Source organism: Mrakia frigida (assembly GCF_051309035.1).
Source record: "Mrakia frigida strain ATCC 22029 unplaced genomic scaffold BDY24scaffold_20, whole genome shotgun sequence".
In the NCBI taxonomy this organism is placed as follows: domain Eukaryota; kingdom Fungi; phylum Basidiomycota; class Tremellomycetes; order Cystofilobasidiales; family Mrakiaceae; genus Mrakia; species Mrakia frigida.
Window position 1 is genome coordinate 503748 of NW_027481261.1, and position 16468 is coordinate 520215.

The 16468-nt window shown below is 54.6% G+C and overlaps 6 protein-coding genes across 6 annotated transcripts; 2 read left to right on the forward strand and 4 right to left on the reverse strand.

Moving 5' to 3' along the window:
• The first annotated feature begins 81 nt into the window (after positions 1–81).
• BDY24DRAFT_107069 (uncharacterized protein) lies at positions 82–1278 on the forward strand. Its single transcript, XM_076635838.1, has 4 exons — positions 82–522; positions 615–809; positions 878–1100; positions 1191–1278. Coding segments are annotated over exons 1-3 (489 nt in total). The 5' UTR covers positions 82–230; the 3' UTR covers positions 880–1100; positions 1191–1278.
• A 976-nt stretch (positions 1279–2254) lies between these two features.
• On the reverse strand, positions 2255–4763 carry BDY24DRAFT_107033 (Wiskott-Aldrich syndrome protein). The gene is made up of 7 exons (XM_076635837.1): positions 4510–4763; positions 4109–4204; positions 3945–4026; positions 3739–3836; positions 3458–3646; positions 2890–3343; positions 2255–2791 (listed from the first exon to the last, which is right to left on the reverse strand). Exons 1-7 carry the CDS (start codon positions 4714–4716, stop codon positions 2442–2444), a joined length of 1476 nt encoding a protein of 491 aa, XP_076495644.1. The 5' UTR covers positions 4717–4763; the 3' UTR covers positions 2255–2441.
• Positions 4764–4881: 118 nt separating this feature from the next.
• On the reverse strand, positions 4882–8000 carry BDY24DRAFT_393042 (ferric reductase family protein). The gene is made up of 14 exons (XM_076641001.1): positions 7737–8000; positions 7536–7621; positions 7321–7460; positions 7203–7259; positions 6956–7114; positions 6853–6885; positions 6742–6794; positions 6632–6655; positions 6401–6508; positions 6096–6330; positions 5761–6023; positions 5560–5668; positions 5183–5473; positions 4882–5080 (listed from the first exon to the last, which is right to left on the reverse strand). Exons 1-14 carry the CDS (start codon positions 7839–7841, stop codon positions 4956–4958), a joined length of 1788 nt encoding a protein of 595 aa, XP_076495645.1. The 5' UTR covers positions 7842–8000; the 3' UTR covers positions 4882–4955.
• Positions 8001–9469: 1469 nt separating this feature from the next.
• Positions 9470–10854, forward strand: BDY24DRAFT_393052 (uncharacterized protein). Its single transcript, XM_076641002.1, has 5 exons — positions 9470–9884; positions 9970–10026; positions 10096–10162; positions 10259–10457; positions 10671–10854. The coding sequence occupies exons 1-5, from the start codon at positions 9631–9633 to the stop codon at positions 10772–10774; spliced, it is 681 nt and encodes a 226-aa protein (XP_076495646.1). The 5' UTR covers positions 9470–9630; the 3' UTR covers positions 10775–10854.
• Positions 10855–11953: 1099 nt separating this feature from the next.
• BDY24DRAFT_370900 (uncharacterized protein) lies at positions 11954–15033 on the reverse strand (the record flags this gene model as incomplete). The annotated part of the gene is made up of 5 exons (XM_076638130.1): positions 11954–12307; positions 12407–12829; positions 12914–13137; positions 13238–13889; positions 14752–15033. 5 exons carry the CDS (start codon positions 15031–15033, stop codon positions 11954–11956), a joined length of 1935 nt encoding a protein of 644 aa, XP_076495647.1.
• A 634-nt stretch (positions 15034–15667) lies between these two features.
• On the reverse strand, positions 15668–16435 carry BDY24DRAFT_442411 (uncharacterized protein). Its single transcript, XM_076644682.1, has 4 exons — positions 16201–16435; positions 16012–16092; positions 15790–15921; positions 15668–15719 (listed from the first exon to the last, which is right to left on the reverse strand). The coding sequence occupies exons 1-3, from the start codon at positions 16399–16401 to the stop codon at positions 15820–15822; spliced, it is 384 nt and encodes a 127-aa protein (XP_076495648.1). The 5' UTR covers positions 16402–16435; the 3' UTR covers positions 15668–15719; positions 15790–15819.
• Between the last annotated feature and the right edge of the window lie 33 nt (positions 16436–16468).

Genomic DNA, 16468 nt, shown 5'->3' on the forward strand with positions numbered 1-16468 from the left:
GAGATTTGAGCTTCGTGGATCGAAGCTGCGACTCACTGCACATTTTTTGTACTTTTAACAAAGATTCGAGGAGACGTTGGACTTCTTTTCAAGGTTCGCAAGATTTCAGGACATCGACCTCGACCTGGAGGTAGTTTTGACCCCGCTCGACTGACTTCCCTTTCTCGGATCGATTCCGAGCTCACGCCCTCCTTCCTTCCTTCCTTCAACGCTCACCATCGAGGCCGCAAATGGCCTCCTCCTCGTCCTCGTCCTTCCCTTTCACCTTCCGAGTCGATCCACCTCCTTCAACACACACCAACTTCGAATTCGATCAACACCAAGCCCGACCTGTGGCTCTTTCTCGAGAGGAGAAGAGGAGGAGGAGGAGGTTGAGGGAGGAGAGAGACGGCGAGAAGGCGATAGCGATGGGAGGATCGGACGAGTACGAGCACGGGCACGAGCAGAAGAGAAGCTGGGGAGGGATGTTCTCAGCGGAGGAGGGGAAGGAAGTTGGTGAGTCTACGGAGCGAATGATAAGAGGTGAGAGGGAGAGCCAGAGTGGGAGAGGAAGAGGGGCTAGTGTTCCAGATTCGGACTCAGCTGACGCTCTGTTTCTTGCTCTTTATAAGTAGATTCTGGAGAACCACCCGTGAAGAAGAGACGTGGGATAGCTATCACTCTAGTAGACGGAGTTGTTTCAGGTGCGCTTCTCTGTTCTGCTGGAAAGAGGGAGGGAGGGAAGGAAGGAAGGGGGCGCGAGCTTCGAGCTCACCAACTTGACTCTCCACTTCGTTCAAAGCTGCTCTCGTTGGAACAGCAGTTGGCTTGTGAGTCCATTTCTTACTCTTACAGGAGCTTTTTTTCCCATCTGACCCTGCTTTGATGGGTTCGACAGAACGGCCTATCGATTCTGGAGAGATCGAGGGAAGCAGCTCCCTCCCGACGACTTCCCTCCTCCTCCTCCCCGTCGACCTCAACTCCTCGCTGGTCAACCTCACGTCTACGCTGCTGCCGATCAAGTTCAGAACGAACCTTTTCTCGATGGAGAGGAGAGAGCGTTATCGTCGCTTAGGAGTCCTCCTCCTTCGTACTATAGGCAAGAGGATTTCGTCACTGCTGTGAGTTTCGACGGTCTCGTCGCTCTCTCTCTCTCTCTCTCTTCGTTCCTTCTTCGAACTTGACCCTTTTCTTCCCTTGTTTTCCCCCAGCCTTCTACTCCCTCAGATCTCTATCCTCAACCCACCACCACCACCTCCACCGTCAACTTCAACTTTCCACCCGAACGCAACCCTCCTCCTCTTCCTCAACCCTTCACGCGACCCCCTCTCCTCCTCCCCTCTCGATCCTCCTTCCTCCCTCCAGCAGGTCTAGACTCCCACATCGACAACCTCACCTCGAAACTCCAGGCCATGATGGACGAGGCTCGTTTGGCTCTTTCTGCGCCGATCGCTCGATTCGCCCAGGAGGAGGAGAAGAAGGGAGGAGAGGACGCAGGGATGGTGGAGGAGGAGGAGGTGGATGGAGGACGACGATGGAGGAATCTCGACTGAGCTTTGAGCAGTTCTTCTTCTTCGTCGATGCCTTCGTTTCCCCGACCTTCGGACGATGCGTTTGCGGGAGGAGGAGCGTCCTCGTCGTCGTCGTCCAGCCATTCCAAACCCTCTCCTCGTCGAACGCGTCCTTCCTTCTCCCACAGCCGTCAACGCTCCCTCGCCAGCTCCAACTCCAACTCCACAACCTCCACCACCTCGACCTCAACCCTTTCCATCCCCCTCCGCTATCGACGCGACCTCAACGCCCCCTCCGGATCGAACTCGCACGCGCCGGAGTACGTGTTGTCTGGTTCAAAGGAGTCGCCCTCGTCGTCGTCGTAGGAAGAGGAAGAAGAACAAGCGCGTGGGAAGGAGAAGGAGGAGGTGGCGACGGGGAGGAAGAGAGGATCGTTGGCTAGCATGCTGGAGAGTACGGCGAGGAGTTTTGGGATGGAGATTGGGGAGAGGGAATAAGAAACCAGGGAGGAGGGGACGACACGCGCGCCCGTTTTGGTCAGGTTTGCTTTGCTTTGGATTTTGGGTTGGATCTTGACGACACTTTACGATTGTTTTACGAGATGATGATGATACCGGACGGGTTTGGATCATGGATGCTTCGTTATACGTTCTGTGATCGGAGAGGCGAGTGGAGGTGTCGTTCTAGAAGAGGTTCGAGTCCGCGTCCGCTCGATCTCGTCTTACTTATCTCGTTTCCGGTTCGCTGCTTGCTTCGTTCTCTCTCTCTCTCTTTCCGTCAAACACCCTTCAGCTCAATGTCCAACTGGGCCTTCCTTCCGTCTGTTTGATCCTCTCTCTCTCTCTCTCTCGCTGTCTCCCACTCTCCTCTCGAAAATTAACCAAAAGGCACTCGCTCATCTTTCTCTTCAAGCCACAAACCAGCCTAGCTAATCCACTGCAGTATCCACCTCAATCCCACTCCTCATCACTCTCCTCCTCATCACTATCCCCCATGTTCCCCTTCCTCTGACTCAACGCACTCGCCAACGCACTCGCCAGATCCTCCCCTCCGCCTCCTCCCCCCTCCTCTCCTCCTCCCGCACTCGCCGCTGCGAGCGTGCCCGCTCCAGCTCCAACAGCCAAACCTCCTCCTACAGCAGCAGCCGTTCCAGCGTGGGAGTGGGAAGAGGGTGGTGGAGGAGGGGCATGCGAAGGCGCGGTGGGAGAGGAAGAGGACGAGGACGATTTGAGTTTGTGCAAGCCTGCGCCTTGGATGGAAGCGAGGAGGTTGGCTCTTGGAGGGGTTATCTGGGGGAGATCTGTATGAAGGAGAGGAAGCGAGAAGACGGGGAGGGGGGTGAGTTCGGGTTTGGGCGAAGGAAGTCAAGTGGGCGACGCGTCGAGATCGAAAACGGACCTTCCGAAGGCATCGCCGGAGCAGCCGCGTACCCTCCATCTCTCGACGGTGGTGGTGGAGGAGGAGGAGGAGCAGGAGGAGCTCCAACTCTTCCAGGCAAGGCAGGAGGAGCAGGTCGGCCTGGAGGAGGAGGTGGTGGCGGTGGAGGAGGAGGAGGAGGAGCAGCGTTCCTTCCAGGCAGAGCAGGAGCCGAAGGTCTCTGAGGAGGAGCAGGGACGGCCCGTGCAGGAGGAGCAGCCTCGTAGTAGTCTTGTTCCTGAGGAGGAGGGGTGTAGGCTGGTCGAGAGGGAGGAGGAGGAGGTTGTTGTTGTTGACGAGACGGGGGAGGAGGAGGAGCGGAGGGAGAGATGGGAGAGGAAGTGGCGTAGGTTGTTGAGCGGGAGGGAGGAGGAGGAGGAGCTTTTCTCTTGGAGGTCGGTGCTGGAGGAGGAGTTCGTTTTTTGGGTTGGACGGGCTGTGAGAAGGAAGAGAGGAGAGGAGAGAAAGATGGTGTCAGCTTCGACGTCGCGCTCTTCTCTCCTTCTCCCACCGCATCACTTCGATCGATAGACGCCAGCTCGAGACTCACAGGTACTCCACCCTCCTTCTTCACGAAATCCTTGATGAACGCCTCGTTCTCCATGATCTGCTTGGTGCTGATCCCCTTGTTCCCGAGGGAGTCCAACAGCTGCTGCCACGACGGATCGACTCCCGAGGAGGAGAATCCTAGCTCCGAGGTGTACCCCATGTGGGCGAGATGCTTGAAGGATCCTTCGGACTGTAGAAAATCGAAGAGAAAGAGCCAGCGAGAGGGGTCGTCAGGACGCGTCGAAGGGAGAAGGAGTGGAGGAGAGGAAAGGAAGGACGAACAGGACCCGAGATCTGAGATTTATCGATCTTTCCTCCTTTCTTCTTCTTGGAGGAAGAGGATCCACCTGAAGCAGCCGCTGGTGCTTTGGCTGATTTGGCTGATAGGATAAGGAGGGCGAAAATGCAAAAGAGTCAGCTCCATTCGAGGGAGGAAGGAGGGCTCGAGCTCAACTCGTCAAAAAGGAGGAAGAAGGATCGGGACTCACTGTACTTCCCTCTTCCCTGAACCTTCTTGTACATCTCTCCCGCTTCGGATTCATCAGCGAACACGAAAGCGACGTTGGTTTCCTATCGAAAACGAGCGGAGAGAACGAAGGGACAGAGATGAGCTTCAACGTTCGACGAACGAAGGGACAGACAAGGGACGAACCTCTGAAGGGAAGCTATGGAAGAAACCTCGATCTTGGTTGTAGGACCAGGTTGAAGAGGTGGGGAGTTCGTGTTCCCAGATGATTCCTCGAGTACCCTGAAAGAGAAGAAGAGAAGAAGGAGATGAGCGGTGCAAACGGGACGAGCTGAACAAAGGGAGCTCTGTAGAGGGCAGGAAGAAGCGAAATGAAGGGCTATCGTGCTACTGTTGAAGCGCTCCATATATTCTCTGCTTAGAATCAAGAGCAAAAAGCTGTAGAGAGCCACGGATGCAAACTGCTCGTCCCTCTCGTCCATCGTCGAGCTCCTCCTCCTCCTTCCCTCTCCCACCCTACCTCGTCCCCCAATCCAGCTCCCCCTTCCCCCTGCTTCCTCTAAACGAAACTCCAACGCGAGACTCACCAACAGATCTACGACCTTCCACCAAACCCCTCCTCTCTGCTTGTCCACCACCAAACACAGTCCTCCTTGAACGCCAGAGTAATCCCACTCGTGGCCCTTTTGATAGAAGATTCGAGCCACCGTGGCAGTGAGGATCTTGTTCCCAGATGGAATAGATCGTTTGATACGAGACTTGTCGTCCGGGAGGAGGGAGGAGACCGAGGGCATCCTGGGAAAGAAAGAAGAGGAAGGAGAAGGTGAGGGTTGGAGGAGAGGGAAGCGAGGGAGGGGAGAGACTGAGGAGAGGTGACGATTTCGAGGGGAGGCGGCCGCGGGTTGCAAAGAATTGAGAAAATCTTCAACTCTCGAGATGAGGGATATACATGAGAAATGTTCCAGTCCTTTAAGAAGTTGCATCTATAAACAGAAAACAGCTTCGTTCGAATGCGACGCGTCTCGGTCATCTCCTACCAACCAAACCTCTCAACCTTCCCCATCACCTCCCTGCACCCTTTCCTCCCCTTCAAAATCGCAACTTGAATATCAGAGAGCTGATCCTCGACCTCGTCGATCATAGCCAGAGGTCCACAGACTGAGAGCGGAGGTGAAGTAAAAATACAACGAGAATCAGCGAAAGGAACGACGCGTCAGGACTCGAGACGAACGAGTACACGCAGCAGGAGTAAGAGCTCACCTCCGACCGCAAGGCTCAGCCCAACGGCTTCCTTCGCCATCCCCGAAAGCATGAGGGAGAGATCAGGTCGTCCGAGTTCAAAAGGAGCGTCGGCGGATCCTGAGCTTGTCGCTTTGGGTTTCTCGTGTTCCGGTTCGGAGACGCTCTCATGATCCTCCCCTCCGAGTGAACTGGCTTCGGATGTTCCCTTATGGGAAGAGACGAAGAACTTGAGATTGACGACGAGGGAGGCAGGAAGGGTTGTGGAGGCGAGGGCGGATTCGAGTTGAGGTCGGAACCAGGAGAGGTGGGCTGAGGGAGGAGAAGGGGGAAAAGTGGATGACAATCAGAGTCGGAAAAAAGGTAGAAAGGTAGGGAGGTCGTGGGAAGGGACGTACAAGAGTGTCGAACGACCCAAACGAAATCGATCTGTCGAACGAGGGAGTTCTCGTCGGACGCGTGTCGAAGAAGACCGAGAAAGTGAGAGGTCGTCCAGGATGCTCCAGACTGTGGAAGCAACGAAGATGACATGCAACGAAAATCAGGTCAGCTCGGTGAAGGCAAGAATGAGAAGAAGGAGAGGAAGCGACGAGACTCACCCCTCCCGAGATCAACACGACACGGTCGTATCCTTTCCACCCGATCTTCTCTCCAATCCAATCTCCTCCGTAAGGTCCATCGATGACAAGCTTGATCGTGCCTGACCGATGGTTCTTCCTGTGAAGCTCGGAGACGAGACCGAACGGGGACTGAGTTCGAGCGAGGAGACTGAGAGTCGACGAGGAAGATTTGGACGAGGGTTGATGGAGAGAAGCGATGGTGAAGGGATGGGAAGAGAACTTTCTGAGCGAGGGTACTCGGACTGGAGGGAGGGAGAGGAGATGCAAAGGTCAGTCGGAACGAAGCGACGCGAATTCGAACGAAAAAAACGCACCGAGAACCCACTGTCCCGGCGCCCAGCTCATCTTCGTCTCGATATCCAGACGGACGACTCCTCCTTCCAGAATTGTGATTGACGCGTCCCCGCGTCCGGATCGAAGGTGAAGGAGAGCTCTCGTGAGGTACGAAAACGCAAAGATCACCATCGACGCGATGATGTAGGCCTGAGCGTGTCGAAGGGTCGGTTGGGACATCTTGATGACGTGGAGGAACATCATGATCATGAACACCTGGACGAAGGGGAAAAACCGGAGCCGCGGGTCAGTTGAGCGGAAGTGAACAGGAGGAAGACGAACGAACCATGGCGCTGAGGACGTGTTGAAAGACGAAGAAGGTGTAGTTGTAGGCTCGAAGTTTGGCGAACGACGAGAAAACGATCCAAAAGAGAGCTCCGAGACCGACGAATCCCTGCAGATTGGGTTGAGGCCAGACGTGTCAGGAGAAGAGATGAAGTGAACGAGACAAGGGTTGAGAGGAGAGGAGCGTCAGAGACGGTGAAGATGCTCAGCAAAGTACTGGGAAAGTACTCACAGTCCAGTTGAGCTGGTAGTTGACCTTGGAGAGTGAGAATGAAAAGAGAAAAGGAAAGGAAGGAGGGTCAGCCGAAGAGAAGCGGTCGTCGTCGCGTCGTTACGACTCACCTCCCACTGATAGGCGAGTCCGACGGCTCCCCAGTCTTTGAGCGGCTGATAAACTAGAAAGCAGAAATAACCATCAGCCTCAATCTAGTTCTCGAAGACGTGAGGACTCACTGAACGGAATCGTGTGAACGACCGAGAGGAAAACTGCAGAGAAAAGACAGAGTCATCAGCTCGGAGAACGATGAACTCGAGAAACTCCAGGAAGAAGACTTACGAAGAATCCTCGCACCGTACTGATGGTAGACCTGCAGCCTCTCAGCGGAGACTCCCGTGAGAAGAGGCATGGGCGACGTCCTCGAGGCAAAGGCCAAAGTCCAAGGGACGACTCCGAAGGCCATCCAGCCTGCCCGAGTTCCGAGAGGAGGGGAGCCCCCTATGAGATAGTGAAGGAAAGAATAAGTAAAGGTGTTAGACTCCGGAAGAAAGGAAGCCTGGGACATCGAGGCAAGAGGAAGACGAACAGTTTCGTTGGAATCGGTAGTAAGGTCGGATCGAGAAGGTCCAGATCGTTGTCCACACTGAAAGACGGTTATTGGTCGGTACTTCGAAGAAGGAAGAGGGAGAGGGAATCGTACGAACAGAAGAAGACCCCCAGAGGGATGAGAGGTCCAAGTCGAGGAGCCGTCCAAGCCTTGGGGAAGACGCGTTTGAAGACGAGCCATCGAGCGAGAGCGGTAGGTAAGAGATAGATCTTCTTGTGAGAGAGGGAGGGATATCGACTAGGAGAGGAAAAATAAGGAGAGGAGAGGGACGTCAGCGAGAGCGGAAAGAAAAGGAGGAGGACGTGAACGAACCTTCTGAGAGACCTCCAGATCTGAGAAAAGATCCCAAAGCCGACGAATCCGACGAAGAAGAAGGTGGCGGCGAGTGCGTACTTGCTCTGAAGGTGGGAGGAGGGATGTTCAGGAGAGACAAAAGGGAAGGAGAGAAAAGGCAGAGGATTCGAGTCAGCGACGCTCGTTTCTACAAGCGACAAAACTTCCTCAGCGACTTACCTGAAGGTACCAGTTGTCGAGGAGAGCCCATACAACGGAGTTCTTCCCATCTCGAGGGATGGGAGGCGTGAAGCCGCCTGAAGTCGTCGGCATATGGTGGTTCATTGGTCGCGTCGAGTGGAGTTGAGTTTGTGAGGTCTGGGAAAGGAGGGAAGAGGGGATTCAGTGCAAGAAGACAGTAGTGGCGGTTGTGAAGGAACGAGTAGAAAACTCTCCGTTTTCGTTAGCTCTCGGAGGGACGGGGAGAAGGAAGAGGAAGGGGAGAGGAGCATGGAGGATCGCTGCGGGACGAGTGAGCTCTTTTGAGGGAAGAGATGTTTTAGCTGATGAGTCGGGAGGGTGTGGCGAGGCCAGGAGAGTGAGGTGCAGCTGGTAGTAGATATGGGCAGGCGTTTGATGAAGGAGAAAGGTTGCCGGAAGGAAGGTTGTGTTGAGGAAAGGCGGGAGAGAGGAGGCGGAGGCAGAGTGAGTGGTTTGAACACGTTGAGAGGACGAGAGTCAGGGTAGAGTGAACTGAGAAGCCGACGAGGGAGGTCGAATGTGCGGAAAGTTCTAAAGGATAGACGGACGGCCTGAGATCCAAAAGGCGACGGAGGGCTGAAGGGAGGGAAGCTCGAAGGAGGCGAGGACGGAGGGCGAGGTTGCGCTCGTTTTGAGGGATTTCCTGAGAGCTGTGAGGATAGAATCGAGGGAGTTCGAGGACCGTTCCAAGCTCGAGCACTTGAGGAAGTCTACATCAGTGGAAGTTTGCTATAACCAGGCCAATCGATTGATGCGGTTCAGGGCGAAGGGAAAGTTGAGCTCGAGTTTCGAGCTGGCTCCTTCCTTCCCCCCCGACGGCCATGTCGATTTCAAGCAATCCTTCGTGAGTAACCCTCTATCCCTTCCACAGAGCCACTCTCGCTGACGATCTATTCACTCTATCTCAGCCACGTCCTCATCGCTCGAAACTCTCGTTCTCCTGCGAATCCCCATACTACAACCCGCCTTCCCAACCCTTTCCCTCCGACTCACTCCTCCCTCGTCCTCAACGAGAACGAAGACCTCGAATTCCTCAAAGACAGCGGAGGACCCAGTTCGAATCTCAGGCGACCCTTGTCAGAGTCAAATAGCCAGGAGGAAGATGAAGACGAGCTGGACTTCGAGATCGAGAGGACGTTCAGGTTCAGAGACAAGACGACGGATTGTAGAGTTGAGATTGGGGGGAAGGTCTTCTGGTGAGTTCATTTTGATCTTGTGTAAGCTATGCTGTGGGGACGAGCTTGGGCTAGAGATGCTGCTAGAAATGGGGGATGCAGTGGGAGGAAAAAGGGAGCAAGAAGAAGGGTGTCAGCTCGCCCTCCGTCTCGTCGAGCTTCGTCTGACTTTCCCTTTCGTTTTCTTTTGCAGGGTCCACTCTGTCCCTCTCCGCTTCTCTTGTACCTTCTTCCAGTCCATCCTCGAGGGAAACTGGGCCGAATCCTCGACCGCTCAGTTCAGATCAGGGTCCCCTTCAACCATCAGCCGTCTCTCCATCTCCTCCTCGACTTTCACCTACACCTCAACCTCAACTTCATCCGATCCACTTCCCACCGATGATATATCATCCTCCTTGAACATTCCCTCACACGAGAGCGACCTAGGAGCTCAAACAGGACAGGACTCGTCGACGGAAACGGAGGAGCGACCGTCGACATCGTTTTCGGAAGTCAGCAACGCTACGACGGGGGCTGCTTCAGAGGGTGCTGGAACGGAGAGGAGGAAGAAGAAGAAGAAGCCTAAGAAGAAGAAGGCTGGGAAGAGGGAACCTGATGGGGTTTACGCTTCGATTTCTCTTCCCGGAGAGGAGGCGCTCGCGTTTCACGACTTCCGTTCGTCCGCCTTCTTCCTTCCTCTTCTCTTCTCGACGAGGCTGATGAGCTTTCTCTTCGTCGCAGTTCACCACCTCTACCCTCATCTCTCCCTGTCGATCAACTGGGACAACGTCGAACGCCTGATCCTCTTCGCTCATAAATATTCGATCGACTCCCTCCTCCCTCTCTGCATCTCCTTCTTGTTTTCTTACGCCGCCGGCAACCCTATCAAAGCCATGTCCATCGCCGAGCTCCTCTCGCTTCCGGACGTCTACAAAGAGGCTTCCAAGTTCGTTCTCGACAATCTTCCAGGATGGTGGGTTCCCTTTCTTTCCCTCGATCTCGACTCGACTTCACGTTTGCTGACCTTCGACTCCCCTTCGTTCCTTCTCTCCTCACAGGAACCAAGCCGAGCTCGGAACTCTCTCTCACGAGACACGATGGAAACTAGAGAAGAAGTGAGTCCATCCTCGTCTCCTTCTTCCTTCTTGAACTCACCCTCGTCTCCTTCTCGTTCTCCCTCCCAGACGATCCTGGTTCCTCGAACGACTCCTCAAACTCTCCCTCAACAACGTCGCTCGAGACTACCCTTGTGTACGCCTCTTTCCCTTTCCTCCCTTTCTCTCCCCTCCCTCCCCTTTCAAACTCACCAACCACCCCCCAACTCCTCCTTTCGTTCCCGGACCCCAGGCTCCAACCTGCCCCGACCCAACGCACTGCTCCCGTCTCCTCGACGAGAAATGGCGTCAAGCCTATCTTTCCGCCAACCGCTTCGGATCCCCTCAACCGTCCATCGTCTACAGATATCTACGTTCGTTGGACGTGCCGCCGTTCCTGCTGCTTGAAAGGAGCGCGTGCGATAGTTTTGCGAGGGGTTGGGTTCTGGATTGTGAGTTCCGTTTGGTCTTTCTTTGAGCTCAGATCAATTGGGGGCAGGTTTCGAAGGGATCGTCGTCTCGTCTCGCCGGGAAGAGCTTGGGTTGTGCTGGTTTGGAAGGGACGAGGGAGAGGGAAAAGAACGAGACGCGTCGAATCGAATCGAGCTGACCTTTCTTTCGCTTCGTTCGCTACGATTTCTCTCTCTCGGTCTGGGATAACACAGTGTTCGACAGGATGTTCTCCCTCCCCTTAGTCTCCAACTCGACCGGTCCCGGAGTCGTCCTGCTGAACAACTCAAAATATTTCTTGTCGATCCCGCTCCATTGAGGACTACTGTGCGTCGAGGGGCCGTTTTTCTTTTTGCTTTCTTGTTTTACGACTTGTTACGATGACCTTCTTATGCCTAACACTTCTTCTCGCTCTCTACCGAAAACCCACCTCTCTGACTTAGTCGAGGCGCGTCTCTCTCCAACCTGGCCTCCCGCGTCCTCTTCCTTCCTTCCTCTCCACTACGATTCGAAGCACGGTCGAGATCAAAAACCCATATCGATAGAACCTAGAAGAGCAAAAACGCATATCAAGAAAAAGAGCCGAAAAAACAAGAAACACACGAAGAAGAGAACGAACGAAAGAGTTCGACGCGTCGGTGAAAGTAAACTTGGAGCCGATTTGATTTTTTGACCTTCTGAAATCGGCAGCCGATTATTGACCACTTTGGAGAGGATCGTTAACTCACTCGAAAATCGGCTCTCGGCTGGTGAATCGAGGCTGAATGAATTGGCCAGTCCCGCCGATTAATCTCTCACTCATTCTTCGCTTCGTGAAGACGAAAAACTTCACGCTGAGGGGCCCAAAACTATGGTATGTAGTCGAGGGATACGTCTGTGACAGGTCAGTGACTCGTGGTGTCAAGGAAGCCGGTTGAAGCGAAAAAGAAGAGGCTGAGTGAACGCGACGCGTCGCTCTCTTTCACAGATCTACAATCAGAAATGATTTAGCCACGTCTACACTAGTTCGATAGTACCACTTAACATTCTGGGAGCATATTGAAGACCCCTGGAGCCCGTTATGCTTTGGCAAAGGGTTATTGGAGAATCGGCGAGACGCGTCTCGCCATCTTCAACCGGCGCTTTGACTCCTCGCCGATTCAGGAGTCTAAAATATTGATTCGATGGCCGATTAGACGCCGATTCGAGCAAAGTAAATCGGCAAAACCTTCCCTCGGATCAAATCGGCTCCAAGTTTAGGTGAAAGGAAAGCAAAACGGAATGGGATTCGTGAAACGTATACACTATCGAAGCAAGAAAGAGGGAGGGAGCAATATGTAGCAGCTCGTACAAAGCAGAAGAGGCGAAGCGAAGAAAGAGAACGGAAGCTAATGGGAAACAACGAACGAAGCGAAGAAAGAGAGAAGGGAGAGCGAACGGGAGAGAGAAGAACCTCGACCGTTTACAAAGAAAACCTCAACAAACCCCACCCGAAGAGCAAGAAGAAGACGAGACTTGATCAGGCACTCCCCTCAACCCTCCTCCTCCTCTCCTCCTCGTCCTCCTCCGCTCCCGCTCCCGCACCCACAACGAACTGAGGTCTCTCTCCCTCTCCCTCCTCCACCTCAGGCTCATCCCCATCAGGGGCCAAGATGCTCTCGGCTCGTCCAGGAAGGGTAGGAACCGGAGAAGAAGCTCGAACGGGGATGACGTTCTCCGTGTGGGAGAGGTCGTCGTCCTTCTTGGAGTCAAGGACCGAGTGGTCTTGGAGGGAGTGGGTCGAGGGGTGGGTAGCAGCCATGGTGGTTTCGAGTCCTGGTTTGGAGGAAGGGAGAGCGACTCGGAGCATGGAGGTGTAGGGGAGTCGACAGACCTGTGAGGAGAAAAGGAAAAGGAAGAACGAAAGAACAGCGGTCAGTTTCGAGTCGCGTCGTGGAAGAGAACGAAAGAAAGAACGAAAGGGGCTACGAACAGGGCACTGCCATCCCTTCGCCTTCTTCTTCCTCCTCCCAGCAGCAGGAGCCGGAGCGGCCGCAACCGGAACCTCAGCAGCAGTACCTGTCCCTCCCTCTCCTCCTCCAGCACCTCCCTCTCCCGCACCGTTCCCCGTCTCACTCGCTCCAAACTCTCCCTCCCCCTCCCTCCTCATCACCTTCCCTCCCGCCCCGAACTCGACCATCCCGATCGCACACTCCTTGCAAACGACGAGATGTCGGCACGGAAGAAGGACGACGTCTCGAGGGGAAACGAGACAGATGATGCATTCGTTCGGGGTGGACGCGTAAGGGTCGTCGTCGGCTTGAGGAGGGTAGGTAGAAGGAGGGTTGGGGGTGGTGGTGGTGGTGGAGGAGGTGAGACCGAAGATTTCTCGGAGGTGGAAGGTGTGGGAACCGATCTGATGCAGAGGGACGAAGGAAGAAACGCGTCAGTCAGACAGAACGAAAGAGGAGACGGAAAGGAGGAGAGAGGAGAAACGAACGAGAGCTTCCCGTCGAATGACTTTCACACTCCAAGTGCTTCTCCTTCCCTCGACGACGACGACTCCCTCAGCAACGGCTCCTTCACCAGCAGCAGCAGGAGTCTCCTTGGTTCCACCAGCGACGTGAGGAGGAGCCTCGATGGTAGCGGTGGTTCCGGATCGTCCTCGAGAGTGAGTGATCTCGAGGTGGGTTTGTTGAGCGTTGAGGTTGCTGAGAGCTTCGCCTGAGAGAACATCGAACCAACCCAAGATTACGAGTCAGCTGTTCAAAGAACTTGTCGGGAAGGAGAAGAAGAAGAAAGAAAGGAAAGAGAGGCGACTCACCCTTCTCTCCTCTCGCCTCGAGTCGAATCACAACCCTGACTCCCTTCCTGACCTCCTTCTTCTTCTCTCCCTCTCCAGCAGAAGCAGCAGCGGCAGCACTCGCTCCAACAGGAGCCATCGCAACACCATGCTGAGCCTCCAGATCGTTATCCCTCCTTCCACCTCTGAACAACCCGCTCATGAGCCCTCCTCGACCCGACGACGACCTCAGGTTGCTGCTGTTCTCAGGCGTGACTCCCTCTCCTCCTCCGATCTGCATCCCCGCCGTCGACGTCGTAATCGAACTCATCCTCTTCTTCTCCTCCGCGTCCTCCTCTTCGTACATCCTCACAAGATGCTCGGTCGCCGTTCCGAGATCGATAGCTCCGTCCTCGGGAAGAACGAACGCTTGAGCGAATCCTCCTGGCGCTTGACCTGCCCAGACGACTTCCGAGACGGTGAGGTGAGGATCGGTGGGGGTTGGAGAGGGAAGGATGAGTCGAATGGAGATGAAGACGGTTGGAGAGGAAGCGTCGTAGGTGAATTTGAGGAGGTGGAGGGAGGAGGAGGAGGAGGAGGACGCGTTGATCGGAGAGGAGGGGAGAGGGGAGAGAGAGAGCGTCGGTCGTTTGAGGTTGACGAGCGATTGGAGGGTTGTGGTTGGGTGAGGGTTCTGGGAGAGAGGGAGGGGAAGAGAAGGAAGAAGGGAGAAGAGAGTCAGTAATCTGTGTTCGTTCAGCGAGGAAGAGTGTGTGTGTTCGTTTCAGTTGAAAACGAGGAAGCAAACATCAAAAGTCTACAAGATCGTCGTCAAAGATAAAGAAACCCAAACTCCTCCACTTTCCATCGAGAAAACCTTCCCTCTCGATCTGACTGGATCGAAACCCCGTCCCTCGTCTCTTGGGTGTTCGAAACAGCCAAGGACGAACGAAGCAGAGAAAGAGAGAGAACCGCGGCCCTGCTCCAGCTAAAGGAGGAGAGAGAAAACCTTCCTCCTGCACTGCACCTGAGATCGGACAGAGCCATCTACAGGCAAAGAGAAAGAGAGAGGGAACGAAGGTAGGTGTGGTAAGGAGGGATCGATGGAGGAAGGAAGAAGAAAGGAGAGGAAAGAGACGGCTCGGACCACCGAAGCTGGCGAGCCTCTCTCCTTCCTCCCTTCGCTCCCCTCCTTCCATGCTCGTCCCTCTCCTCCCTCCTGATCGAGAAGACAGTTTGGACGCTCGTCTACAGGATCGTCTATACGAGACGATGCTGAGAGGAAAGAGGGAAAAGAGGAAGGAAGGAAGGAAAGCGAAAGGGAGCCGAGTAAAGTCCGGTCGCATCGCTCTTCTCCTCCCTTCCCTCCTCCTCCCTCTTCTCCTGGCCATCCTCTCCTCCTATACCGATCCCTCGATCCACATCATCCCTCCCTACCACGCTCCAAACCCAAACCAAAAGAAACGAAACGAAACGAAACGAAACGAAAGAAGAAAAGAACTAACCTCTCCACTCTTACTCCTCTCAATCCACCCTTTGACCGTCTCGACACTCACACTCTCCTTCCTTCCCTCCCCCTCCCCTCCTTCTCCTCCAAACTCATCATCCTCCTCGTCCCCACCGATATGAGGTCCAAACAACGTCTGTCTCTTCCCGTCCTGGCTGACTTGGTTCGATCCAACGGAAGCAGAAGAAGGAGGAAGAGGGACGACGATTCGTTGACCTTGCGATGCTCCTCCTCGTCCGAGAGTTCGAGAGAGAGAAGAGTTGCCCCATCCGCTTAGGAAGCCGATGCGGGAGGAGGTGGGAGGGGGGTTGGCGGTGGTGGTGGTGGCCATAGATGGGTTGGTTGGAAGTGGGAAGGAAGGGAAAAGGAAGGGAGGGGAGAGGGAGAGGGTGGAGGTTGGGAGTGCAATCAGCTGTCATCGAGAGAGAGGGAAGGCGAAGCGGGCCAGGCGTGAAAAGTTGGCCGAGATCGGATTTTTTGCTACTTGCTTGCTTCGATTTATACAATCCTTGGAAGAGATTTTTCATAGGCCGAGAGAGATGGAATGGGGGGCAGTGCTGGAGGGAGGGGTTCGATGGACGTTGAGCTCGCCCACGCTCTCGAGAGGGTTTTGTTTCGCATTAGTTCGTCTGGGATGGCTGGAAGTTCGTCTGAAGGAGATTTTGGAGTTTTTCGGAGCTCTTCGTGCGCCGGAGGAGAGTTGTCGAAGAGGAGTGAGTGAGCTATCTAGAGTTCGAAGCGGACGCGACCTGTCTTTGACGACGCGCCTTTCAAACCGGGCTGGGAAAGGAGGAGGTCTCTACTTTCAAGGGAACGATCAGTCTGAGTACTGTCTAGATACAGTCCCGAAGAACGAGTAGAAAGGGATGCTGGTTGATCTGCTCGGTCAGAGAGGCGACGAGAACCTCGCTCGCGACACGTCCGATCCGATCCTTTCTTGCTTCGACCCACCGTCCCATACCTTAGCCCAAACGAGTGACGCTAGCATATCATCAGCTGTTACCACTTCAGTATGATCTGAAAGGAAAGTCCGAGTCAGTTCATCTGACCCAAATCGAACAGCAGACGAATGAAACTTTCAACTCACCTCTCCCCTCTCTCTCCCTCCCCCCTCCCCTTATTTCCTGCCCTCATCCGTCGCATCGCTAACCCCCTGCTGAGGGCCCTTAGGTTTAGAAGCTTTCGGATTAGCAGGGGACGATTGAAGGGAGTCTCCAGTCTTCGAAAGAGATCGATCAGTCGAGGGAGAAATAGATGCGTCGTCAAAACACGCGTCTCTGAAAAAAAAGAGCAGGTACAAGCAACTCACCTCCTTCTCAATCCCTTTAGCGGCCTGTTCGGAGCTCAATCCAGGTTGGAAAGCAGCGTTGGTAGAGGCTACGTCGTCCGTCTGCAAGAGAGAAGAGAGAGCCGAGGAGGGGACGGAGGTGAGCTTTCGGTTCGTTTCGTTTCGAGCAACACCACGAGAGAAGATATGTAAAGACTAAGACACACTAACCTTCACTCCCTCCTCATCCCCACCTCTAGTTCTCTGAGGAGTAGCATCCTTCTTGGGCGAACCAGCAGCGGGTTCGTTCCCTTGTCGAAGCTGAACGCCGGAGGAGGAGGAAAGGGTTCGTTGAACTCGCGAGACTGAGCCGTTTCTGAGAGGTCGAGTCGAGACAGAGAGGTAGGAAGGTTGGAAGATGGATCTGAACATGGTTTCGAAGGGAAAGATCTGAAGAGAGAAATGTAGTTGGAGGAAGAGAAGAGTGGAGGGAGGGAGG